We start from the raw sequence: 27,134 nt of genomic DNA, 5'->3' as shown, positions 1-27,134 counted from the left end.
TACTATTTGGATTAAATGCACAATTCTTCTAAGCACATTTCTATATTTGTCATGTTGTACAAGAAAAATCAGACCAAAAGGGGGAAAAAACCACAAGAAAGAAAAATCAAATAAACAATAAAAGCAAAAAAAGTGAAAATACTATGCTTTGATCCACATTCAGTCTCCATAATTCTCTCTAGATGTGGATCTAAGACAACATTTATTAAACTCCAACTTTTTGTATATTAGACTGAGGAGATGCAGAGGCAAAAGTAATATAACTCCTTTCCTCAACGAGTTTACTTTCTACTGAGGTGATAATAAATATAGTATTAATACAAGTTAATTTGAAGAGAGAATCAGAGGAGATTTCCTAAAGGAAGTGGCAGCTGAGCCGAGCCTAAAAATGAAATGAAGAATTCTGAGGTAAGGCATTATTACCATGTAACCCACCTTGCCACACCCGTTGATGTGGAAACACTTGCCACACTCATTGCCGTGGAAACTCAAAATTCAGGAAGCAATTCCCTGGTACTTAGGGAAACATTCTGCAATTGGATCTTAAAGGTCTTGGACTAGACCTAGAGAATCCTATCCAGAGGGCCTGTGTTCTTGAGGTGGAACATGAATGGACTTCTAGGAGAGAAGCTGATGAAGTTACTGAGCCCTACTTTTTCCTGGCTTTACTTGTGGGGCTGACATAATGGCTTCTATCAGGTATGGGAAAGAACTGACATAGAGGCAGAGGATGACATAACAAATTTGGTGAACAGTATATTATCTAATTTGGATGAACTAGAGAACCTGAGAAGACTATCAATGAAGGCTGGAAAGGCAAGATAGAGCCAGAATATGGAGGGCCTTAAATTCTAATTCATATGTCTAAATGCTGCTAGATCTGGGCACTGGATGAACTAGAGTATCTGAGAAGAATATTGATGTAAAATAAGGGTGGAAAGGCAAGACAGAGCCAGAATAAGGAGGGCCTTAAATTCTACTCTATATGTCTAAGTGCTGCTGGACCAGGGGAGTTGAGATACTGTACTTTCTCCCCCTCTCCTCAAGGGGCTTCTTTCAGCTCTGGTCCCAGGCAGATGAAAACTGGGCTCGGTCCCTAGAGTTGCTTAGTCCGTATTGGAGTGGGTAGGCTATTTTTCTCACATTCTTTGGTTTTTTATAGATCTATCCCAGAGTCCAGTGACAATGACTTAAAGCTTAAATTTGGCTTGTGTTGAGCATCTCCCCCTAAAAAGGAGGGGTAGAAAGGTACTTTGTGTACAATATGAATCAGATATGGGAGAGCTATTTATTTATTCCACACTAAAGAAATGCTAAACAGAGGCTCTTAGGTGTGTCTAAACAGAGACTTAAAATGGGTTATAGTGATTTATAACTACTCATACTTTCTTGGGAAAATGATACAGGACATGTTGCCGTTTGTAGGGCTGGTGAGTAGGCACTTTACATTTCACCTTGGCTTTGCACTGTTCCATGCAATTGGCTTTAGATCTGTCTCGTCTGGCAAGTCAGGTCAGGGGTTTAACACCTCCCCTTTTTAGAATTCATTCTTTCTGATGAAGAAACTCCCCTAGTGACAATTTGTGCCAGCCAGGATACCTCGTACCTCTAGAACTCTTGAATTTACCAGCTTGCCTCCAAAGCTTGGCACTTACATTTTGGAATTACTGTTGCCTCATGTATAAGGTGGTAGGGTTCCCAAGTCTCAGGCTTAGCCCACTTAGCCTACTCCAGCTAGCATATAGTATGATATGCTTCATTTTTTACCTTTGTCAGGAGAATTTTGAATATTACTGACATGATCTACAGAAGAAAAAGGAAAACAAGAAGTGAGGAATGGTCACTTTTAAAGATTCAGTAATCCAGCAGGCTCGGTAATTAGAACACAGGACCGTGAGTTAGGAAAACCTGAGTTCAAATCCAGCTTCAGACACTAGCTGTGTGACCCTGGAAAGTTTGGAGAAGGAAATGGCAAAGTACTTGAATATCTTTGCCAAGGAACACTATGATTCATGGGATCATGAAGAATCGACAAATCCAGCAGTCAATGAGGAGTCTGACTTGTCATCCCAAAGTCTTCAGCCTCAGCTAGCATCCGTGACTGTCCAAAAGTGGGCAAGGCAACTCTGGGAGTCCCATGCTGTGGAAACCCTATTATATTATTCTGATAGGTTAATAAGGTAGTCATAATAAGATTAGTTAGCATCTATGTGCCGGGTACTGTGCTAACCCCTTTACAAATATTATCTCATTTGGTCCTCACAACCAACACAGAAATGGATATTTTATCTTAGAGGAAATAAGGTTTTCCATTGAGCTTTAACCTTATAAAGCCATTTTTGGCCTCAATTCTTAGCTAGTCTTAATCACTGAATGAGCGTGGCCTCAGTCAAATTGAGACCTGTTAAAGCTGAGGCCCCAGGCCATCTCCGGTCATCCTGATCTCTATCTGGCTACTGGACCCACATGGCTGTGGAGGGGAAAGGGAGGCAGGTGACTTTGCATGGCCCTCCCTCACTGCAGTCCAACTCACTCACATGTCATGGAATCACCTGCTGGTCCTCCGAGGCCCTTCTGGCCCTCACTGAAAACAACTTCATGAGATTATTTTAACCGCTGTGAGGAATATTGAATTTCTCCCAGAGGACAAGGATAGAATATCCTGAACGGCATCACCTTGTGAAACAGGGGAAAGAGAAGAAATGGAAGAGAAAAAAATTGAATTTGTAGAAAGCTGGATATGAGCTCTAATTAAGCCTGGCTGTCTTGGGAACATTTAAAGATGGAGTTGGAAAGAGAACAAAGATGTGATCAATAGATGTTGAGATCGTGGAATATACTATCTCCATCAGGGATAGGAGAGACAGGATCCACTTGGGTCCCAATATCTTGGCCTCCCATTGTGCTACCAAGCAGAAATTACTGAGGGAAAAGAAGGATGGGAAAAGCAACTAAATCCATTCTCAAGCTATGGGAAAGGGGGGGAAGATAACCAATATTTGGGGGGAAAGACTTTTATTGACTCATGACCGAAAAAGGCTGCCAAGAGGCCATTAATCATCACCATCCCATATGCCTACTTTGTTGTCTCTATAAAATCTTTATGAGGATAATTTACATATGTATCAAGGGTATCCGTAATGAAAATACATGAAGAAAAGGTGCAAGCCTCTGCAAACAGGTATACAAAGAAGCACGAATGGGTCCCAGGCTAACAAGTCATCCTATCGACAGGGAAGTGTCCCCGTTGTGTTGTTTGCATCCAACCCCACAACACTTTTGAGCCCCTTACGTGGGATTCAGAGTAATTCAAAAGGGTTTAGTGTGATGATCCAGGTGGGAAAAGAATCCATCTGATATTATTCAATCTGTATATATACACCCCATTGAAGTGGACCATTTAAACACACATTTTATAAAGATCCACTAAGGCAGGGATTTGGTGTTTGTGGAATGTTTGTTTCCCTGGTGGTTCTGGGTTTATCCAGTAATTATTATGTATTTATGGGATTGGATTAGATTGGTTAGGAATACGGCTCCCCGGTGAGGTAGGCACTGAATTGAATAGAATGAAAAGGCTTGGTATAAAACTGCCGGGTTCTTGTATTGATTCCTCAGCTTCTCCCTGCAACAAAAACACTCTTAGAATCTTTGCTGAATTTCCCCAGTCTCTGAAGAATCAAGCTTCCCAGAGGGGAATGGGGAGATGAAAGAGGCTTCTGAATATCCCTCTGACTACTTGAATGCAGGAAGCAAGTGAAAGATGGGCCACAAAGCACTTCATTTGGAAAGGAAAGGAGCCCCATCACATGGCAGGAGCCAGGGAAGACATGTGGGCAGACCTCGGGCTGTGTGGGTACCTGGAGGAAGGAGTAGCATGAATCCCTTTGTGGATGATTCATGGGGGGAGATGTGGGCAAGAGGCACCTAGAGTGAAGAAAGGCAGATGGGCTGGAACTACACCAATGGAGGAATTTGCACCAATTCATGTTGATGACTTCAGAAATTTAAGGAAAAGGTCAAATGGAGGAAGGGTGAGAAAAGAGTAGAGGAGGACCTGAATAGGACAAAGGGATCATGCTTTGAGTTCCAACAACTTGGGAATGGGGTAAGGCTCCTCCCTTTGGTACATGGGCTTCTCACTGCCTCATCTGGCCTGGGTGGCCATATTATAGGGTCCCAGGGCTTACCCCATATTCTTGTGAATCCTTCCCATCAGGGTCAGTTTTATTGTGCTCCGTTAAACTGTGAGTTCATGAACGAGCTTTTCTTTTTGTGTATTCCAACACTTAATAGAGTGCCTGGCATATAATAAGTGCTTAACAAATGCTTATTGAGTGCTTGGCACATAGTAGGTACTTAACAAATGCTTATTGAGTATTTGACACATAATAGGAGCTTGACAAATGTTTATTGAATGCTTGGTACATAGTAGGCACTTAAATGCTTATTGAGTATTTGGCACATAGTAGGCACTTAACAAATGCTTTTGATTGATAGATTGACTGATAACCCATCCCTCTTTAGTAAGTACTTCACCATAGATGCTTGGAATCAGTTGTGAGGAATGAGAGGTAATGTGGCTGATCTCGCCCCTCTCCAGAGTCAACAAAGCCGTCATCCTTCCATATAAGCTGTACCCTCCAAGAATCATCCTCTGTTGAAGATTGCTAGACTTTGAGCCAGAAGTCTTGAGTTCAAATCCTGACTTTTCTACTTACTATCTATATGGCTTTGGGAAAGACACTTTTATCTTGCTGGGTCTGAAGATTTTAAATATTATACAAGGCTTGGGCTAAGTGACTCCAAGGTCTGTTCTGACTTTTACTGCTTTCCTCATATTTAACTCTTTGTGACCCCATTTGGGATTTTCTTGGCAAAGATAATGGAGTGATTCGCCACGTCCTTCTCCAGCTCATTTTATAGATGGGGAAACTGAGGCAAACAAGGTGAAGTGATTTGCCCAGGGTCGCATAGCTAATAAATGCTTGAGACCGGATTTCAATTCAGGAAGATGAGTTTTCCTGACTCTAGGTCCAGTCCTCTATCCACTATGTCATCTACTACCTAAATAGCTTTTTAATAAATGCTTACTGCATGACTGGCTGAGTGAACCTTAAATACAGAAATGTCAAATTATTATATTTTTGTTTGCACATATTTAAGTATATCTATACATTGTCAGGTATCAGGGTGGAGAAACTGAGGCACAGGAAAGTCAGGGACAGGGGATGCCTTCTGTTTCCCCAAGTGATCACCCTGGCGTGAGACCACTGTGGCCAGGGTAATGAAGTTGCTGTGGCTGACTGGTTTACTTGCCCCCTGTTCCCTCAGGGCTGGAAGGACTTCCTCGGAAGGTCCATCTTGTCTGGCCCTTTGGGATATAGTTGAAGAAATGGCGGCCAAAATAGGGGCAGTGACTGTGGAAAGGCCCCCTCCTAAGGCAGGAGAGCCTGGACTAAATGCCAGCCAACCCCCTCTTGTTTAGTTGTGTCGGGTCACTCGGGGAGGGACCCAGCTGGAAGCTCTGTCTCAGCTGTCCTTGTCCTCAGATCAAGTGACACGTCCCCAGACCCTCACCCAGAAGGCTCATCTGTGGGGCCATTTTTAAAGAAGCCAGCCTCCTGGACATACCTGCCTCGGCACCCCGGGCTGCCTCCCCTGGGAAGCCAGGCTGCCCACCTTTGCCGCTACATCCTTCCTCTTCCTCCTCCTCCTCAGGTCCCCAGGAGCTTGTGGACCATTGAACCCCGTGCGATGATTACATCTCTAAAGACCTGGAATCCGGGCAGCGCTCCCTCTGCCAGGGCCCCGTGGAAAGGAAGCTGTGCCCAGGACAGTGGGGATCCTGTGATGGCCAGCCCCGCCTCTCCGTGCTCCCGCCCTTTCCCACACGCCAGCCAGGGGAGGTGGAGAACTGGTGAGTCCGCATTTTTAAAATGTTTTTTTTTTCTCCGGATATCACAGATGAGACTAAAGTTTCCCACTGAATCCTAAACCCAGTCATAAGCAGGCAGGTAATTACAGGGTGGCCAACGAGCTGCCCAAAAGCTCTGGCTGAGTCTCCCCGGGAATCTGGGTGTCTGCCTTTCTTTCTCTGACTGCAAAGCAAAGTCTTGAAAGGAAAGTTAAACTTTAACAATCGTAGTCAAAAAAAGAAAGAAAAAAGGGAAAAGAAAAACAAAAAGAACAAAAAAAGAGGTGTGATATCTGATCTGTCCAGGTGATCGTAGGCTGGTTTCCCTTTGTCCTTCATCTGGAAGCTCTTGGTTTAGCTCTTTTTATTTTCTCCCTCATCTCGTAAACAAGGTAAGTGAAGTGTCTGGTTAATGTTTTCTTCGCAGGCTTCTGACATTTGATCCTGCTTGGGGCGCTGCTTGTGAGTTGTGTTCAGAGTGGATTGGGCAAGTCCGGTGCATCCCATGGCTGTTTGGGGGTCTCTATGGGGGTTCGCTAGGGCTCAGCTCTCTCCAGGGTACTTAGTTCCAGATACTGGAACTCCTTCCCGAGAAGCAGCTTGAAGAAGGGGCGGCCGGGAGGGGAAGGAAGCCAATCCCAGCGTGGCTCACCTCGTCGGCTGCTCAAGTCTCCGACTCCTCTGGCAGCTCATTTGTTCTGGTTTTCTGGGTCACACCAGCCTCCCTGCTCCCCTTTCACCAATGTTAGGGGACTTGACTAAGGGCCATCAAGATGTGAGTTAAATAGTCTGGTGGAGTTTTAAAGGCAGTATTGTCTGGAATCGGGAGCTACATGTGACCGACTGCTCTCTTACCAGTCTTAGGTGACTCTGCTTACGTTCCGCTTATTTTTGGCCACAAGACAAAAAAGAAAAAAGACTTTTTTTTTTTTAATTGGTTTTCTTTTCCCCCTCTCTCTCTTTCTTCTCTGTCTCTGTTTCTGTCTCTGTGTCTCTCTGCCTCTGTCTCTGTCTCTCTGTCTTTGTCTGTTAGGAATCAATCCTTTTACTTCACACATCTTAAGCAAAAGTGGGTATCAGGAGGATGGTCTTTGACAATGCTAGTTGACTGGCTAAAAAGAAAAGTTCCTTGCATGGAGGTTTCCTTGAATGCTTCATGCTTCAAAGGCTAGCTCTTCTATATTTATTTCCATTTCCCTTCAGATTCTAGAGATGAGATTAAGGTTTCCCACCTTCTCAACAAGGAGGTCCCCATTTATGGTGAATGTTATTGTCTACTCTGAGAAGATCAGTTGGATTAAGACAGGATGGGAAAAGATCATCAGTTTTATTTGCTGTAGGGACAGTGTGAATTTCTAATATTGTCTAGAAAATGACTCGGTCTCCTTTGGACCTAGAAAAAAAAAAAATTGTAGTGATGATGATGGTAATGATGATGAAAGCTTGTATTTTCTATTGTGCTTTAAAGTCTACAAAGCACTTGACATATAGTATCCCATTTGATCACTTCAGGGCCGGGCCAGACCTCCTGCAGACCAAGTACCTGATATCACCCTGTTTGATCACCCCAGGGCCAGGCCAGACCACCTATGGGACAAACTAGAACAGACAATGTTTCTAGGGCTAAAAGGGAGTGGGGGAGAAATTGTCAGTGCCCCACCCAGCTCTCTTATTGCAAGACAGCCCTTTCTCAGCAAACCTCAGGCCGAGGGAACAAAGAGGTGAGACTCGAAAAAGCATGTGAAGTCTTTTTTTAGACTATAGAGAGGGCTTTTTTTTTTTTTTGACAGCTGAGACTGAGGGCTCACAGCAAGCATTTGTTTTAATGAGTGTCCAGAGAGGTCTTAGGAATCAGGCGTGAAATTTCCATCCAAGAGATGTTGGGCTCGGTGTTATCTGTACTTAGAGGGTGAGGGTAGCTGAGATAATTGAAACTAAACCCCACAGTTAATCACCTTACCCATGAGTTTGAACCTCTGTCTTTGAACAGACTGCTAACAAGTGGCAGAAGGGGTCTGTTTTTTTCCTATTTTCTTTCACCCCCTCAAGGGGTCTAACAAGCAACTAAACTGGGCTGAAGATAAGAAAGCAAGAAGGGGAGAGGGGAGCTAGGGAAATGGCTAGAAAACCCAGAAAGGGAATAACCAAGTCCTGGAACCGAGAAAAATACAGATGCTGAAAAAATTTTCCACAAAGACAATCAGTCTTATCCTCCCTCAAGTCTTTTTCTGGGCCACTTATCCCCCTAAATGACCGAAGCTTGCCTGTCTGGCTGATGGCAGGACTGGGAACCAGGGCATGGGCCCCGAAAGAAGTGCCAGCAAGATTACATCCAGTATCAGCTTCTGCACTTGGAAGGAGTCGTCCACAAGAAGGCACTTAAAAATAATTTGACTGATTAATTAATTGATTGATTGATGAAATCTCTTTAATCTGAGTTATATTTTCCCCAAGGTCTTGGTAAAGATACAGTTGGTGGCAGTGAAGAGAATTCAGGTCATACCTCTACGCAATCGGCCACAGCTCAGCGCCGAGCTCTCAAAGCAAACTTGTCTGGATCTGGAAGCCCTAGGAGACTCTACCTGACCGTCCAGGTAAGGACTCCCCTCCAAGGGACATGAAATCCTCAGGCCCTTAGAAGGAAGGGGGGAGAGGATGGCTCTCATCTTGGCAAGCTGGGCTCTGTGAACTTTTCAGGGGGGAGGACTATCACAGGAGAGATGGAAATCTATCTTCCTGCCAGGATCCTTAGCACATAGCCTCCCTAGGAGCCTGCACCAGTGAAGCAATTTCCCTTATTAAGATATCTTATAAAGATCTAACGAGGTGACAGAGTGACAGAAGGTTCTCCACCTCTCCCTGACAAAGGTGTTGAACACAATAAGATGGGACTGACTGTCTTGTCAGCTCTGCTGAGTTCCACAGGAACCCCTCAGGGAGGACAGGTCGCATTGGGCAATCTGACCAATTGGGATCCATTCACACCCTCCCACAGGTTTAATTCCTGAAACTTGCGCAAAGTGCTGCAAATAGAGCTAGAAAAGGTTTTCATGTGTTGGATGCCAGTGGGAATTCTCAGCAGGACACAGCTCCTCTTGAGGGAAGGTGGAGGATCTCAGCCCTTTAGCCTACCTTCCCATGCAGCCCCAGGGATTTGCTATGGAAGTTATTATGTGGAGAAGTCAGGGTTCAGGGGATAGAGTAGAGAAGACCTGGATTTGAATTCAGTTCAGTTACTTCCTGGCAGATCAATTCACCCTCAGCTTTGGTTTCCCTATGTGTAAAATCTGATCGAAATAAGTGCTATATAAATGCCAACTATTATCTGTTATATGGGGATAATAAAAGGACCTACTTAACAGGCTTGTTTACAAGGATTCAATGAGGTAATAATGACAGAGAGCTTTGCAAACTTAAGGTGCTATATAAATGCTCATCATTATTGATAATGGGAGTCCCAGCCCTGGGATTGATTTCTTTCTCTATAAAATGAAGGTTTTGGGGGATGCCTAAAGCTCCTTCTGATCCAATCCTTTTATATCCCTAGCTGGTTTAAATGCACCAGGATGCTGTTCTGTGCATAAACCTACGCAAAGACATGTTACCTTATAGTTGTACCATTGAACATTGAGACTCGGAGTCGGAAGGTGCTTCTGAGATGCTATGATTAATCCTCTTCTGCCTCCGCTTTTTCATCTATTAAATGGCAAAAATAGCATCTTTCCTATCTCCCTATCCTCCAAACTCACAGGGCAATTGTGAGGATCTCAAGTGAAATAATATATTTACCATAATTCTACCTGTATGTATATATGTGTAAATATATATTTACATATATTGTAGTGTGTGTGGATGGAGTGCAGTGGGTAGAGTGCTGGGCCTGGAGTTAGGAAAACTCATCTTCCTCAGGGCAAATTTAGTTTCAGATGCTTCTGAGCTGTGGGACCCTTGTCCCTTACATACATAGACAGGTATACATACGTATATATATAAGTGTGAGCCGCTATTATTACTGTGATCCTTAACCACTTTCAGTCTCAGTTTTTTCATCTTAAATTGGGGATATGGATAGCATTCTCTCAGAGTGTTGAGCGTTGATATTTGTAAAGCACTTGGCAAACTTAAAGTGCTTCCTGAATATTAACCATTACCATCATCATCATTAATAATAATAAATTACCCGAGGGGAAGGCATGGGGCTATGAGTCCAGGACTGAAGCATAGTTCCTCATTTCCACTGTAAGTTCTGAGCAGTTTGTTGAAGATGGAAAGCTTCTGTTGGCTCCAAGATACCCTATCTGAAGCTTAAGTTGTTTTTCCACTTCACTGTCTCTTCTTTGAACTCCGCTGTGCCTAAAGGTGGGTTAGGGTTAGTGACTGCAGCGGCAGCAACAAACCTGTCCTGCTTTATGTAACATCTGAAGAAAGACTGGTTTGGGCAAGCAAAAGTTGAGAGAGACAGGCCAGAGAAATGATTTTGGTGTTTCTCCCTTCGTCTGGAGCTGCTGCAGTGAAGGAGGAGGGTGGTAGTGGGCCAGAAACTGCCTCATAGCCTCCTTCCTCTGGTCATGCAGTTCTGGGATGGTTGTTTTCTTGAATTTTGATTACAGAGAAGGCTGTGTTGTGGTTGGAAGTGAACACTTGGAAGTCAGCAAAATCTGTTTCCAATTTCCATTTCTGAGTTGCTGGGGAACTCTTGAGTTTTTAACCTCTGGGCTTCTCTCCCGATACAAAGTGGGTCTGGAAAAATCCACTTCCTTTTTAGCTCTTGGGAAAACTTCTTTGTGTTTCCACATTCTTTGAGATAGTGGATGAGAAGCCCAGCTGGAGACCCAAAGCTCATTATCTTCCTCATCACAAGAGAGGTTTGCCTCGTTGACAAGGATGTGGGGGGGCCCTTTTGATCCTAGCTGTTTTGGGGAGCCTGAGACAAGAATAGCTACTGTCCTGGAAGTCCTTCCTCATTGGCCATTAGGAACAATTCTCCCTTTCTTGGTACTGCCCAGGCCTGGTACTGCAAAGGTAGAACTTGCCAAGTAGAAAGTCCTGGAGGTCCAATGCTGGCCCTGAAGGCAGGAGGACCCGAGTTACTAACTAATACTTACTAGCTGGATGATCCTGGGCAAATCTATCTGCCTCACTTTCCTCATCTGTAAAATAGGAATAATATGAACAGAGGAACAAATGAGAAAATATATGAAGTGCTTTACAAACTTTGAAGTGCTACGTAATTATTCATTATTTGTAGATTACCATCATTTTTCCAAGTATAGAATATTTTTGTACCCATGCTTGTTTTTTTAAAACTGCTCTTCCTTTCCTTCACCATACCTTTATTCTCCACATTTTCCTGTTAGGAAAAGGGACTCCCACTGCTCACTGGGGATCACCATTTTTTTTCTCTTTCTTCTATCCCCCCTGCCCTTGCCACCCTTCACCATGGCGGCCTTTCTTAAGTAGCTTTGACAAGTCTGGGTCCCCAAGCTGTCGTGTTTGCCTGGTTTCTCAGCAGGCTTGGGTAGTGAGTGGTGACTGGAGTCCCAGCAAAGTCGTAACTCGGCTATCAGAAAGACCTAAGGGAGCCACAGAGAGAGCTGAAAGAACACGGGGCAGTGCAGTGACCCTGGGGGAGCTTCTCCCTAAGACGAGGTAGTGGGGGACTTGGAAGCAGGAAGGCCGAGTTTTAAGTCCAATGTGTGATACTTCCCAGTTGTGTGCTCCAGAGAAAGTGACTTACCCTCTTAGACTTCATGCTCTTTATCCAGATAATGAGCCTTACTCATAGTGTTGTCATGAGCCCAAGCAGACACTACAGGTAGACATGGCTTAGTGGATAGCCACTGGGCTTGGAGTCGGGGGGACTTGGGCTCAAATGCTATTTTTTAGGGCAGCGAGATGGAGCAGTGGGTAGAGTGCTGGGCCTGGAGTTAGGAGAACTTATCTTCCTTAAGGCAAATGTGGTTTCAGATGCTGTGTGACCCTGGACAAGCCATTTAACCCTATTTGCCTCATTTCCTCATCTGTAAAATGAGCTAGAGAAAGAAATGGCAAACGGACTCCAGTGTCTTTGCCAAGAAGACCCCTCGCAGGTTCACGAAGAGTCAGATGTGACTGAAAAATTGCTTGACAATGAATAAGATCTCCATTCCATTTCAGACTCTTAATAGCTTTGTAACCCTCGGCAGTCACTATTCCAGTTTCCTTATTTGCAGAATGAAGGGGTTCCACCTGATGATCTCTGAGGTCCCTTCCCAGCTTTTGCTAAGACTCAAATGAGGATTACAGACTTGGCCCTCTCTAGACCTGCCGTCCTAGGGGGCTCTTGTCCGTGCCTTTCCGTGGCAAGATGAGGGAGCTGGTCGGGGCAGATTGTGTCAGGATCCCTGTCGGCTTTGACAAGCTCGCTGGGATGTGTTGGGTAACCTGAGAATTTTCAGACACCTGACCATGTTGCTAGTGCCTGGAGCTAGGGGCTCTTGATGATTCCTCCTTCTCCTCCTCCTCCTCCTCCTCCTCCTCTCCTCCCTTTGGCCTCCCATGAGGCCAGGGCATCTCTGTCCCCAGTGTTGCGATGCCCTTTACAGGAGTTGTGGTTGTGTCTTGACCACAGGCACTCCAGGACAAGGTGTATGCATGCAAGAGTCAGGTGAAGAAGGAGGAGAAGCAGCAGAAGAGGCCGGCATTGGCCCCCAAGCGGGCCCAAGACTCGGCTCAGGCACAGGAAGCCCACATCATGAATGTTGAGAAAACAGGTAAAGAGTGGAAGGGGACAGCCAGTAGCTAGCAAGTAGGGGCGGCTCCCTTTCAGAGCCAGTCTGCGGCTCTGGGACCGGTAGGGAGGTCGTGCTGGGCTCAGACCCATGGGTCTTGGGTATGGCTCCTCTGCATTACTGTGACCAGATGGGCCCGGCCCCTTTCCCTGAAACTCCTGACGTAGCTACTTATAGAAGGATAACCAATACTCGAATGCTCCTGGTCCCTCACTTTTCAGAAACTCTGCCTGTGCTAGCTATAACCTTTCCCTCCCTGCCCCCACCCACTCACCTTCCCACCTGTAACTAGGTGATCGCTGGCTTCGATGACTGAGCTCTGGGCTTGAGTTTCAGTGGTTTTTGTCTTGCCTTGGTTCTTGTAGGGAGGAGGAAAGGCTGGCAGCCCCAGAGAGATCATTTCTTGCTGGGTAGTACCTGGGATTCCCCTCCTCACTTTGTGAGAAATTTCTTGTGAGAAATTTGTGAGTCACTTGTGAGAATTTCCGGTCAGGCAAAAGGGACAAAACTTGTTTGAGTCTGGAATATGAGGCTTTGTGATCAAAAATTATACTTTTTTATCGGCTGCATGAGCTTAGGCCAGTCACTCACCTTCTGGAAAGGGGACTCATTTTCTCCCTCCGTAAAAAATGAAACTTGTTCTTGGATGATCTCTGTGGTCCTTTCCAGTCCTAAATCCAGTCCTAAAGTCCACTCTCCCCTGATTTGCTTGTTGCCTTGAATTTAGAGAAGAGTCTGTCCCCCTCCTCTTTTTGGAGAGGCCTAGCAGTAATGACAGGTTTACTGTGATGACTGACCTTCTTAGTTGCACTTCCTTCTCCTGACTTCTGCTCTCAGGGCAGAGAGAAAGGCTGTAGGGAGCCCAGGGCACCCATGAAGGAGCAAGAAACTAGGCAGAAAGTGTCCATACAGAGAAGTCAGGGATCTGTGGATCACTTCCCCTCTCCTTTCTGCCAGGGTTAACTAACTGTGTGTCTAAACTTGTCTGGATCCGGGGCTGGAACCACTCCCGAGGTGGCTAGTGTTCCCCTTACTGGGTTAGCTTCCTCTGGGCTGTGTCTCTGGGATGGCTGAGTGGGGTGTCCTGGGGAGAAATGGAGATGGGAACTGAAAGAGTTGGGGCTTTAGGAAAGGAGTGAGATCCAGGTGATAAAAGGAAAAGAAAAAAGCCAGATTGTGAAGGGAATGAAGGAAGTACAGGCTGGACTGGACGCTGCAGTCCGCTCCAGACCAGAGGCTGGGACTTGGGAGGCCTTTGGCTCACCACGTGCCCCTCACCTTCCTCCCTTCTGCTTTTATCCTGAACACATCTGATCTCATGATCTTTGTTACTTTACTTGCCACTCCTTATGTTCTCCAGCGCCGTCCTGATTGCTGCTCTTTTGCTGCTGCTGCTGCTGCTGTCCATGGGGGACTCTGAAGATTTTCTTTGGTCTTTCCTCACCCCAAGCGGCTGCCCAGGTGTGGGGCTCGGAGGCCAAAGCAAACCCTTAGGACAAAACGCAGAGCCAAAGATGCCTGTGGAATGATCTGTCCCAGATGCACAGCCCAGGTTTCCTGATCTGTAGAAAGTTTCAACACCTCATACAATATTCATGTAGTAGGAGCCTTGGGCAAGTCCTGGGGAGGAGGTCCCGCAGGTTGTCTGGAGCTTAGAAATGGTGCCTTTGGAGGGAGGTTTGCAAGGAGGCTCTGGATCATTTCTTCCAACCTCCCCGCTCTGTCTGGAACAGATTGCAGGACTCGAGGGCCTCTCTCTGTGTGAGAGACAAGTTTGCTCAGCACGAGCCAAGTGATTGCATTGACCAACTCATCCTGCCGACCTTTAGCCAGTGTTTATTGGAGGGAAATGCATTGCAGTAGTGGGCAGACCCTGTTCTGGAGGAGAAAAGACAAGTGTTCAGATTCACCCTCACATGGGGGTGGGATCCTAACATTTACCCAGGGTCTGGTGCGAGTGAAATCACTAGAGAGAATTAAACCTGGGCAGTGTTTTCACAAAGGGCTTGGCCCCACCTCCTCCTCCTGCTTGCTTTATCTTGTCCAGGCCCCTCTATAGTCCTCCCTGATTTGGCCCTGCCTGGATGCTCTCTGCCCCCTTCTCAGTCGTTCCTATGTGTTGTCTACCCCCATTGGAACACAAGCTCCTTGAGGGCAGGCACTGCCTAGCTTGGGTTTTCTTTGAGAGTTTAGCACAGTGCCTGACACATAGTAGGTGCCTAATTGAGGCTCTATCCAGCTATCTTTCATATCTATATCAGTCTGTCATCTATCCCTCCATCAACTTTTGTCTTTCATCTCTTAATCTATTCTTGTCTTCCTCTATTTCTTTCTCTATCAAGTCTATCATCTATCTCAAATCTCTTTACATAATTTATGCCTTTCTCTTTATATTTTTAATATCTTTCTCAGTCTCTGTCTCTTTCTCATTTTATATGGACTCAGTCCTTTTGAGTTTACATTGTATTTTTCCTGAAAACTTCCTTCCTGGCCTTTATTTTTATTCCAAAAACAATTTGTCGTCCTTATCACCCCTTTCTCTGAACTGAGGCTGTTCGACAATGATATGGAAGCTAACACTGGGTTTGGAGTTTCCAAATAGGAATGTGGTTTTAGTCTAAGAGAAGGCTTTGTTCCCACAAGCTTGGAACCACCCTTTGCCAGCCTGTGAACCCAAGGAGCAGTTAAGGAGAAGGAGAAAGGAGGGAGGGGGGAGGAGGAAGAGGAGGGAAGGACAGAGGGAGAGAGAGAGAAAGACAGAGAAGGGAGGAGGAGGAGGAGGAAGAGGAGAAGAAGGTGAAAGAAAAGAAGGAAGAGGAAAAGGAGGAAAAAAAGGGGGAAGAGAAGAAAAAGTAGAGGGAGAAAGGGGAAGAGAAGGAGGAGAAAGAGGAGGACGGAGGAGGAGGAGGGAAAAGGAAGGAGGAGAAGGAAGAGAAGAAGAAGGAGGAAAAAGGGAGAAGGGGGAGGGAAAGAAAGAGAAAGGGAGGATGGAGGGAGAGAGAAAAAACAGAAGGAGGAGAAAGAGAGAAAGAGAAAAGGATGAGAGAAAGAGGAGGAGGATGAGACAATGAAGAAGAAGAGGAGGAGCGAAAGAGGAGGAGGAGGAGAAAGAAGAGGAGGAGGAAGAACAGGAGTGGAACAGAAGAAGAGAGAGAAGAAAAGATGAAGACTCTAAAGAAGGGAGATGAAGAAAAGGAAGAAGATGAATACAAAGGAAGGAAGGAGGAGAAGAAAAAGGGGGAGAAGGGGGATAAGAGGGAGGAGAAGGGAGAGGAAGAAAAAGGGGAATAAGGAAGAGAGAAAGAGACACACAGAAGGAGGAGGAGGAGGGGAGGAGGAGAGAAAAAGGAGAAGGATGAGGAGACAGAGGAGGAAGAGGAGGAGGAGAGGAAGAAAGGAGGGGAGCGGGAGAGAAAGGAGGGGAGGAGAAGGGAGAGGAGGGGGCTCCCCTCACTCTGAGCTGCTTTTCTTTGACACTTGACCATGGCCTTGCTGGGTTTGGGCGGCCTGTCTCACGGCACACCTCTGGGAGCCCCAGCCAGCCCCAAGCAAGCTGGACTTCTTGGCTGGTGGGATTCCCCCTCCCCCTTTCCTCTTTCCCTCCCCCTCTCCCCTTCTCTTCCCCTCCCTCCTACGCCCCCTTTTTCGAGGACTGGCTCTGGCCTAGTTTCTGTGCCTGGCTCCCGGGTCAGAGGCCCTCTCGCCGTTTCTAACCTGCGCGTGCCTGGGCAGCCGGGTGCGTGGGGAGTGACCCTCACAGGGAGGGGGCGGCTGTTCCCAGCCTGGCGCCCCGTGTCCAGCCTCCGGGCCCTACCCATCATTCTGTCCTGTGCTCTCTCCGGCTGAGGCTGCAGACCACGTGCTCACTCCTGCCTCCTCCTCTCCCTTCCCTTGGGGTTCCCTAAATGCTTCCCCCCCACTGTTGCCAGGGATGCTGGGATTTCTCTGGGGTGTCTTGGGGAGAGTTTTTCCCAAGAAAAATCTTTTTGGAGGCTCGAATACCTGGGCTCCCCCACAGTGCTGAAGGGGCATCGGTTACCCTTAAGAAAATGTCCAGCTCCTAAGTTGCTCGGAGCACAAAAAAGACATTTCTTGTGACTTGCGTCAGTAAGAGAGGCCTGGACCTGGAGGCTCGGGGGGGCCTGCGTTAGCTGTGGCACTGATTTATTGGGAGACTTTTGGGCAGTTCACTTCCTTTGTCTGAGTCTCAGTCTCAGTTTCTTCACGTGTAAAGTGGTCGGGCTGCTAGATGTGAAATGGCTAGGTGAAATAGGAAACATTTTAATGCATCTGCGATGACTCCATGCTTCCTCCTTCCTCCTCGAACCCCTTATCACAGTGAAGCAGGGAGCACGAAAGCCTTAAGCAAGCCACAACAGTAGTTTTCCTTTAGGCAGACCCCCCCCCCCACTCCCTCCCCTAGAGTTCTTCTGGAGCCCGTGTCTGTCCTGTGGCTTTTTCTGAATCGCTTGGTTCCCTGTCGGAGCTCTCCGCTGATGTCCTCATTTCTGCTTCCATCTCTTCATGATCTGAGCTGCTCCTTGTGGTGCTGCTGAGCCCTGGCCGCCAGGGCCCTTTACCTCCCCTAGGAGCCCTGACTCAGGGAGCCCCGTGGGACGGGTCCCCCTCTGACGCTCCTTTCGGTTACAGGTGGGAGGCTCTTCGGCAGCGGGAAGTGCTCAGGCCTATCTGGGGCCCGCCAGTTACCCATGATCCAGAAGATGGTGGAGTCCATGTCCCAGCTCCAGGAAGAAAAGGGCCAACTGCAGGAGCAGTTAATGGCGTTGCAGAAAAAGCTGGCCCTCCGGGAGAGTGACCAGCAAGCTGTATCCACTCAGCTGCAAGCTCAGGTACCGACTCTTGCCATCAAACGATGCTTGAGGAGAGATTAAATACGGGGCCAGAGTTTAGGTCCCTACTGGAGGCAACCAACATGCTTCACTCCAGTGCAAATGTTGGGTTCCAACTGGCTAGTTATGGCCTGACTCTGGACAAGCCATTTCTCACCCCTGGTCCTCATTTGTCTTCTCTGTAAAGTAAGGGATTTGGACAAAATGATTTCTAAGCTTTTTCCCAGCTACAAGTTTCATGAAATCTCTGGAGTATCAGAAATACTGTCTGCTATTCCAAGACCAGTTTTTAAATACTTTCTTGTTTTAGGGTCTCACAAAAAGTTTGGTTCATTTGGGCTTGCTTGGAGGTCAAGTGGTTGCAGCAATGATGGAGGTTCTTGGGACTGCTCTCCTAATTCCCCCCTTCATGTCCTGAGCAGCATGCTTCCCCCAAGGGGTCAATGCTTGGCTTTCTGGAAGGTCTTGTAGCTGGGACTGTCAAACTTTTAAGACTCTTGAAGTGTAGTGAGAACGCCAGCTGGAGAGAAGTGACCCAGTCCCTCTGGAGTGACGGATTGCTGCTTTGGTGGATAAAGTTCAGCTTTTGACTGAAAGAAGCATATTTATTTAACTTTTAAAAAAAGCTTGGAGATTTCTTCCCTCCTTCCTACCCTCCTTCCCGCCCTTCCTTCCTTCCCTTCTCTCTTTTCCTCCTCCCTTCCTTCTTTCCTTTTTTCCTTTTTCCCTTCCCTCCCTCTTTCCTTCCCTTTTTTCTTCCCTCCCTCTTTCTTTCCTTCCCTTCTTTTTTCTTCTCTCCTTTCTTCCTTTCCTTGTTCCTTCTTTCTTTCCTTCCTTGTCTCATTCCCTCCTTCCTTTTTTTTCCTTCCTCCCTTCCTTCAAAACAAAAAAAGAAAGCTGATAAAGAGAAAAATACTTTTATACTTCCTACAAATCAGGAGTAAAGGACTTTTTTGGACCATAATTTTCTCTTCCAGTGTTTTCTCAGGAACGTTCTAGGATCATAGGATTAATCCTGGAGAGAAGGAATATGTTAGTTCCTACTCAGTTAGCAGACAGTGGGGTACCAAGCCAGGTTTCTAACGAAGACGCCTTAACTTCGGAGCCCATAACTATTCCTTCCAAATCCTGTCTTTCTATTTCAAGTTAATCTCCAAAGGAAGAATCACTAACATCTATGTACCTGTCATCCCTTCTATTGCCTTGAACCCTTTCTTTTATCCTATCATAAAACCTGTCCTTTCCTAGCTTTTACTGGTACATTCTATCTATTTATAATGCCCTGCATCTGTCTTCAGCGAATTAATTCATTCTGGTCTCGTCTGACCATTTCTCCGGTTTACTAAAATGGAACAGTGGAGCTTCTGTTTGGAGGTGCCAGTCACCTCCCTGGCCTGGTGTCTTCCGCACACTGAATTAGCTAATGAGCACATTCTGTTTCACCATCTAGGTCATTCCCTGAAGAAAATACCCAGCAGCTCTGGGCTCAAGGTCAGATCCTGTTGTTTCCAGCTCTCTTTGTAGGGCTTCTGACCTTCCACCCACTTGATAATCGTGGGTATTTTTCTACTTTACAGAAGGGCATGGTATGGGGTAAAACCTTATCTCACACTCAAACTCTGCCAGCCAGAATTAGACAAAGACAGTTCTTTATCACAGAACGAGATTAGGTCAGTCCCACTGGCCCCACTCTCTGTGAGGCCATCCTGGTGGTGGCCTTGGATTTGGGGGCCAGTAAATTGATTTTAACATTGGGGAGCTTTGTAATTTCTTGGGTAACTTCCTTTTTCCTTCTTAACACAAGGCGGTCACTTGTCTAATGGCCTAAACTCTTTAATCATTGTTTCTGATTTAATAAATAGCTTTCTTTCAATGTCCCAAACCAGTTCTAAGGATGCAGGTCAGATATTGATTTGAGGTTTAACTAGGCTTTGGCCACACCTTCTTCAGCTTGTATTTCATCTTGCATACTATGTCTCCTTAGTTCCTAAAGAGATTGCAGCTTCTTATACTTAAAGAAAAAACAATCCCAACTATAATCAAAAGTGAAGATGAGATTTTTTTCTAATGACATTTGATTTTCTAATGACTTCAATTTCCTTTCCTTAGAGTCTGTCAAAATCAATCAATCAATCAATCAACATTTATTAAGCCCGTACTATGTGCTGGGCATTATTCTAAATGCTTGGGATACAAAGAGAGGTAAAAAAAAGTTCTTAAGGAGATTACAATGAATGGGACACAGTAGGAGCTTAATAAATGCTTCTTGACTGATTGATTCTAAAAATCACAGTTAATTCAGTATGTGCTGATGCACTGTCCAAGCAAGCTTAGATGGTTTCATCTCCATCTCCATTGCTTCCCTTTAAGAACTTGTACATAATTTCATCTGTTTTTCTTTCTTTTCTTTTTCCCTCTCTTTTTTCTATTTTTCATTAAAGCTTTTTATTTACAAAACATATGGATAAGTAATTTTTCAACATTGACCCTTGCTAAACCTTGTGTTTCAAATTTTGCCTCCTCGCCATTACCCCTCTTCCCCTAGATGGCAGGTAATTCAATACATGTTAAATATATTAAATCTTATATATATATATACACGTACATTTATACAGTTATCTTGATCTAATTTTTCTTGTGCATCCAGAAGAGAAAAAAACTGAAAAAGAAAACAGAACAAAATAACAACAAAAAGAGTGAAAATACTATGTTGTGATCCATATTAAATTCCCATAGTCCTTTTTCTGAAATGCAGATACTTTCTAGCTTTCCAAATAGGGATCTGTGGAGGGGAGCTCTGAGTTTTGCTATCTTTGAACTTGGTCTCAAATTTGCTGAGTTTAAAACTTTGAGTAGAATTGTGAGTCTTGATCCAGCTTCATAAAGAGGAGGGCTTCTTTGGGGTCTGTTTACTTGTTTATTGGCTTTTAGTAACATTTTAATAACTTTTTCACTATAGCTGGTTTTCTTTTCATTCAGTGTGTTTTGTTTTATCGATTTTAAATCCTTGTATGCAGAAGGGTCTCAGCATTCTGTCTAAGTGGGGGGCCACAAATAGAGATAAACTACTCTCTGTGGTCATCAGTTCATTAGCATATAGGCCCAGGGAAGAAGATAATTAACCTGTTTAAAAGTGATAAGTAAAATGGCCACACCTTAGGGCTGGGAAAACACATACCTGAGCAGGGCAGATGACTTTTTCTTAACCTTTTTTTTTAAACAACCTAATGTGATTGCTGAGGATGATGACTTGGGAATCTGATCAGGGACAGGCTCAGACTTCCCAGACTTCCCATTTTCCCAGGAGATGGGCAGGGCAGTGAGGTGAGGAGGTCTCCTCTCCAGGCTAATTGATGACTCAGTTTCTCTGACTATTTTGGAGCCTGGGAAAGAGGAGCACAAGGTGTTAAGAGATGTCCAGAATGCATTTCATCCACAAGATCATCTTAAAGATGAAAAACATTTTCCGGATTGGAAGGCAGAAACAGGTAACAATGCTCCCCACAAATTCCCCCCTTTACTGCAATCCCAGACTGCAGGTTGAGCCCGCTTTAGAGTAGTTGGTGGGTGCTATCCAGAGAGAGAGATCCTTGAGTTCTTCGTGGGACAAGGTCAGTCTGGGGTCATATCCGGCTGTCCCCACTTGGGGTCACCCTTATGATCTGGCTCTGTTTAGAAAGCTTGGACCGTGGTGGACAGAGAGCGCTGGTCTGGGAATTCAGTCGATCTGGTTCAACCACATACCAGCTCTGTGACCTTGCATAAGTTAATTGTGAACCTGAGATTCCTGGCTGATAAGTCAAAGGTTCTGATGGATGACTGTTTCACTGAAGGTCATTTCCAGATGTTTTATCCTGTCTGTCTCGTGGCATTGAATGGTCTTATGTGTCACATCTCAGGTACCTCCTCATTCTTGATCTTGTTGACCCTATAGGAGCAACTGCCCCCTCTGCCTGGCTACCAACCTTGGAGCCTTTCATTTAGAAAGGTCCCTCTCAGAGCAAAGAGGCATCGTTCATCCTCTCTTCCCCTATGTCATCCTTCTCAGAGACCCGTCTATGCAGCTAATATATTCCTCTCCAATGCACAGCTGTGCCCGTCTCTTGTCCCAGGGTCACAGGGATGTGACATGACACTATCAGTAGTGAGATTGTATCTGAACTTTTAGATAAGGCTCAGAGGAAATGAATTTTTTTTTTTTTTTCCTTTAAAGCTGTGAAACTCTTGTCTGCATTGAGAATTGGGGGAAAATCAGCTTCAGGGCTTGTTTTTGGGAGAACTTTGAGTTGGAGCACAATTTTTAAAGAGGCACAGTAGTGTGGATCTGGATTCAGAGCTAGCCCTTGTGTCACTTTTAGCAAATGTCTTCATCTCTCTTGCCCTCAACTGCTTTATTTCTAAAAGGAAAGGCTCCTCTTGATCAAAGATTTAGGGCAGGAAGGAACCTAAAAAAAAACACCATTGAGTCTAACTCTGTCATTTTACAGAAGAGGAAACTGAGGTCCTACAAATTTAAACATTTTTCCTGATATCACCCAATAATCTGAGACAGGATTTGGACCTGGGTCTTCCCTTCCCAACTCAATAAATTCCCTTTTATTACCAGAATCCAATAGATTAGACAATCTTCCATTTTGGTGTTTACTCCCAAGACTAATCTCCTTCAGGGCACCATCTTGAACTGCTAAGGATTCTTCCAATTTTATATTCTATGAGTAGACTGGTTGTTTTGATGGTCTACACCTTCACCTCAGTCTGATTTTTGTGCTTCCCCTGCTCCATCCTTCCTGTTGATCAGCCATCTCTATTTGGAGCAGGTTGAATATACCTTCCTACCTTACAATTTGGACAACATCATTTCCTGACTTCTAGCTTACCCTTGCTTCCAGATCAGATTCAAATTACTTACTCTCTCTCCTTTTGGTATCATATACCTTCAAACTCCATTATTTCTCTCCCTCCTATGTCCTTCTTTTTGCTTTTTTATTTTAATTTAAATTTTTTCAATTGTTTGATTTTTCTCAATCCTGGCTTCCTGCTTTCTTGATTTCCACCTTGTTTATTTCCTGCCTCTGTGCTTCCTCTTTTTCCCTCATCTCCAAATCACAGGAGCAAATTCTTTTCTTCTGAGTATCTTCTCCACTGAGGAAGGGGGCATGTACTTCTAAGCTCATGAAATGAGACATTCATTTTTTTTTTTTTTAAAGCCTGTCCCAGGCAGATGTGCTTACCTTAAACATCTTGTGCATTTTGCATCTGCATTATGTCATCTGCCAGACTCAGATTGGAGCCCTTGGGGTAGACAGCAAACCTCAAACACCACGTTGGTGCATAACTGCTAAATAATTGGGCTTCCATTGCTGTATATGTGGCCCGAGTGGATGAACAGGTATCCCTTCTTCTCCTATATGAGAGGCATTTTTGGAGATGACTTAATGTTTATGTTTTTGGCAACAGGGCTTTCATTTTTTGGGAGGGGAGGGAGTAAGGTCCCCCACATTGGATTTTTTGCTGTCTTGCCCATGAGGAAATTTCACAAGTATTCCTATTGAGATACCTGAGGAGAAGAGGAATTGAGCTTGGCCAGACTTTCTTGGGAAATCTTGGTTTCAGATTTTATTCCATGTCCCAGCCCAGTGTCTCGCCCATTTTGGAGAGAAAAATCAAGCTAGCAAGCATTTATCAATTGCTACTATGTGCCAGGCAATGGTAAGGATACAAAGGAAAGCAAAAAACCAATCTCTTTCATCACAGAGCTCATAGTCAACAGCAAATGACCTTACAAACAGGATATATAGACAGGGAAATTGAGGGGCTGACTCAGAGGGAAGGCATCAAGGTTGTAGAGGACCAGAGAAGGCTTCTTACAGATGGTGGGAGGACTTTACCTGAGACTGGAAGGAAGACAAGGAAGCCAGAAAGAAGAGTTGGGGAAGGAGAGAGTTCCAGGCATGAGGTACAACCAATGGAAATGTCCGGAGTTCAGGACATGAAGGATCTTGGAGGAATAGCAAATAGGCTGGTGTCATTGGATTGGAGTAAGAAGACTGGAAAGGTAGGAAGAGGCCAGGTCATGAGGACCTTAACTGCTAAACAGAAGATTTTATGTGGATTAATGAATAAGCACTTATGAAGAACCTATTATGTGCAGCACTTATTAAGCACCTATTATGTACTGTACTTATTAAATACCTATATGTGTCAGATATTATGCCAGATGCTGGGGAAACAAAGACAAAGGTCAAAAAATTCCTAAGTTTTAGGAGCTTACGGTCGATATGCATACATACATTTGTGTCTATATGTGTGTACATATACATAAATATAAGATGATTTTGGGGGAAAAGGTATTAGTGTCTCGGGACATCAAGAAAGACCTTATGCAGAAGGTGGCAATTGAGTTCAGTTTCAAAAAAAATTAGGGACTTCAGAGAAGCGGGCAAGAAAGGAATATTTTAGACATGTTGTAGATGTGAATTATCAGATACAAGGGACAGAAAGATGCTTTGGTTTGACTGTGGTGGGTGTGCAAGGATGAAGAGGTATCTGGGACCAGGTTGCAAAAGGCTTCAAATGTCCATCAGAGAAGATCCTCAAAGTAACAGGGAGCCAGTGGACCTTATTGAGGAGGAAAATTACATGGTCAGACTCGAAATTTAGGAAGATGTGGGATGGATGGATGGATGGATGATGGATGGGAGTAGAGACTTAAGTCTCCTTAAATCACTTGGTCCATGGTCATAGCTTGTGGTCAGTGGCAGATCCCAGATTCTGACTCAATAAGATCTGCATTTTAAAAAAACGATATCATATCTTCCAGGGAGGATTTTTGATGTTAGAGAAGGGGGTATGAGACCCCAAATTGGAGTCCCATTCATGTAGCTGTGCCAGTTAAGAGATGTGACAGGAGTTCTCTAAAAGTACTCAGGCTTATTTCAATTTTCCTTTTAGGGAGGATAAATCTATATAAGAATAGGGAGACCCGAGAGCCTCTGATTGGGGAACCACAGGAACCTACCCACCAGTATATAGATTTGGATATATTCAAATCATATCTTATCTCCCGCCCCTCCCATATAACTACATATTATAAATATTCCTAATGGAAAACAGTTAATCGTGTAAATCGGACATTAATCTTGAGACCCCAATACCAGGATCTGAAAGGCCTGCATTTTACAGTTAGCAAAATGCCTATAGCCGGTTATCTCTTGACAGGTGTGGGCCACCTGGAAAATAGTCAAGATGAGGGTTGGGTGGAAGGCATGGAGAGACTATTGTGGGCTATTTCTTCTTCAGACTCTCTCTCCTGACCCTTCAGAACAGTGTCATGGTGCTTCTGCCTTATCCTTGGCTCTGTTCCCATATCCCAGAGTGGACTCATAGACCTGGGGCCCATTGCACTTGGAGAAAAAACTTAATGAATGAAACATTCAGAAGGAGGAACAGAAGAGGGAGGTCATGGCTTGGGGAGGACCTATAGAGGTCATTCTGCTTCTAGGAAGAAACGAGTCAGGAGGCAAGCCCCAAGTAGAGAGCATAGGGTCATTTTTTAGGGAAAGATGCTGAGGCCATCCCCCTTCTCTCCAAGAAAGTACTGTGGCCTAAAGAGGTCATCCACCCAAGGTCACACAGGGAGCATGAGGATGGAGGACTGACTTTCATAACTTTGTTTTTCTGTTGACAGGTGGAAAATCTGAAGGAGAAACTCATTGGCCAAGTCCAGGAAGTGAATAGACTCCGCTCAGAGCTGGTGAGTTGCCTTTGACATAATACACAGGGAAGGTGATGTGCTAAACCTGAAGTGTTTCCCATAATGCTCACTGTGTGTCCATCTCCACTTCCATCTCTGGTCCTTAAGCATGTCTTATGTTGGCTAGTTCTCTCATTACATCTATATTTATCCATCCACCCATCCATCTGTCTTTATCTGTCTCTCTCTTTGTCTATCCATGCTTCCATCTATATCTCTATTTATCTTTGTCTCTGTCTCTAGTCATAGGTTCATGTACATGTATCTAGAGATATAGAAAGTCACAAAAGTTTTATTATTCAATATAGTAATTAGCATTTATATAGCATTTAAGGTTTGCAAAGCTTTTTTTTTGTTTTTGTTTTTGTTACCATACTTGATCCTCATGACAATCATGTAACGGAGTGTATGTATGTACTATTATTAGCTCCATTTGACAGGTGAGGAAACTGAGATTGAAAGAGTGACATAGCTAATGCATGTTCAAGGTCAGCCATGTGGTACTTGTGACTGGAGAGGTTGAGGTTGGGGGATTGTAGTAGCTGGTGAGTTCTCAGGTGTCCATGCTAAGTCTGACGCTGATCTGGTGCGTTTCTGGGGGGACACCTGGCCACCAAACTTGCCCAGATTTCAAAATGCAGGTCAAAGCTTCCATGATGATCACATTCTAGCCTAGGCAGGATGAGGAAATCAGTCTCCAAAACAACGATGATGTTTCTGAGGTATACTTTGAACTGCTGTCTTCCAGACTCTGCTCTGTTCTCTGCAACCTAAATGCTCCAAAGCTTGTATATGTGTGTCTATACACATGTATATATTTGTTCTAGTTATTATGATTTATTATGTGATAAAGCTAGTATTTGTAAATGTTAACAAAGACTTTGAAAACAGGGTTAAGTGACTTGTTCAGAGTCACACAGTTGGGCAGTATCTGGTTATATTTGAACTCAGATTATCCTTCCTTCAGGCTCAGCACTCTGCTCACCGTACTACCTTTTTATTCATCCATCCATCCATGTATTTATCTATCTACGTGCCTGTCTGTTCTAGTCATCTACCTGTTTATCCGTCCATCTGATTTCTGTCTAGCCATCTATCTACCTGCCTGCCTATCTTATCTATCCATTCATGTGTCTATCCATCCATTCATCTCTGTATGTGTCTGTTTATCCATCCATCCATCCATCCATCTCTCTATCCATCTGTCTAATAGCTATCATCTCTCTGCCTATCCATTCATTCATTTATCGGTCCCTCCATCCATCTCATATTCGGATGTATATACGTGCCCACACATGCGTGCAGCCCCCAGAATCCCCCCTGCATCTCACCACGAGGACGCCAGCTTTGCAGGCCTTAAATAGAGCCACGTCCCCGCTACCACAAAAGGGCTGTGACCCCGTGTCCAAATCCGAATCTCCCGTCCGTGCTGTGGGGAAGGAAGCCCCGCTGGGAACGGGCCCGGGTGCTCCCGGCACGCCCCCTCAATGGACAGCCCAGCTGCTACTGGGGAGCGCTGCCCCTCCCCCAGCTAGGTGTGAAAGGCCCTCGGGGAAAGAAGCCGCTGGGGGACCCCGGGCCGGTGGGGGAAGGGCCGTCGGGACCCCGCCCCCCGCGGCCCTCCCATGCCGGCTTTCTCCCTCCAGGGGGGCACGGACTTGGAGAAGCACCGGGACCTGCTGATGGTGGAGAATGAGCGGCTGCGGCAGGACATGAAGCGATGCGAGGCGGAGCTGCAGGAGCTGCGGGAGCGGCCGCCCCCGTGCTCCGAGTGTGAGCACAGCAAGGTGCGGGGCCGGGCCGGCCGCGGGCGGGCCGGACGCGGCGGCGGCCTGGCCTGACCC

At 45.3% G+C, this 27,134-nt stretch overlaps 1 protein-coding gene across 8 annotated transcripts in view; it reads left to right on the top strand.

Annotated features, from left to right (window-relative positions):
• The window catches only part of KIFC3 (kinesin family member C3), a 56,117-nt gene that overhangs the window by 9,586 nt on the left and 19,397 nt on the right, over nucleotides 1-27,134 (top strand). For 2 of the 8 annotated variants that reach the window (XM_074285866.1, XM_074285868.1), the window contains exons 2-7: nucleotides 5,722-5,920; nucleotides 8,372-8,511; nucleotides 12,528-12,669; nucleotides 17,338-17,537; nucleotides 25,225-25,290; nucleotides 26,937-27,077. In XM_074285866.1, the coding sequence (XP_074141967.1) occupies nucleotides 5,758-5,920; nucleotides 8,372-8,511; nucleotides 12,528-12,669; nucleotides 17,338-17,537; nucleotides 25,225-25,290; nucleotides 26,937-27,077 (852 nt within the window). In that variant the 5' untranslated portion in view covers nucleotides 5,722-5,757. Of the gene's footprint in view, nucleotides 1-545; nucleotides 700-5,721; nucleotides 5,921-6,001; nucleotides 6,310-8,371; nucleotides 8,512-12,527; nucleotides 12,670-17,337; nucleotides 17,538-23,334; nucleotides 23,593-25,224; nucleotides 25,291-26,936; nucleotides 27,078-27,134 lie in introns of those variants that run through there. The other 6 variants (XM_074285865.1, XM_074285871.1, XM_074285869.1 and 3 more) reach the window with 6 other exon arrangements.

Source organism: Sminthopsis crassicaudata, chromosome 2 (genome assembly GCF_048593235.1).
Source record: "Sminthopsis crassicaudata isolate SCR6 chromosome 2, ASM4859323v1, whole genome shotgun sequence".
Lineage (NCBI taxonomy): Eukaryota > Metazoa > Chordata > Mammalia > Dasyuromorphia > Dasyuridae > Sminthopsis > Sminthopsis crassicaudata.
Note: the sequence above shows the minus strand (reverse complement) of the source record. Positions and strands in the feature narration are given on the sequence as shown.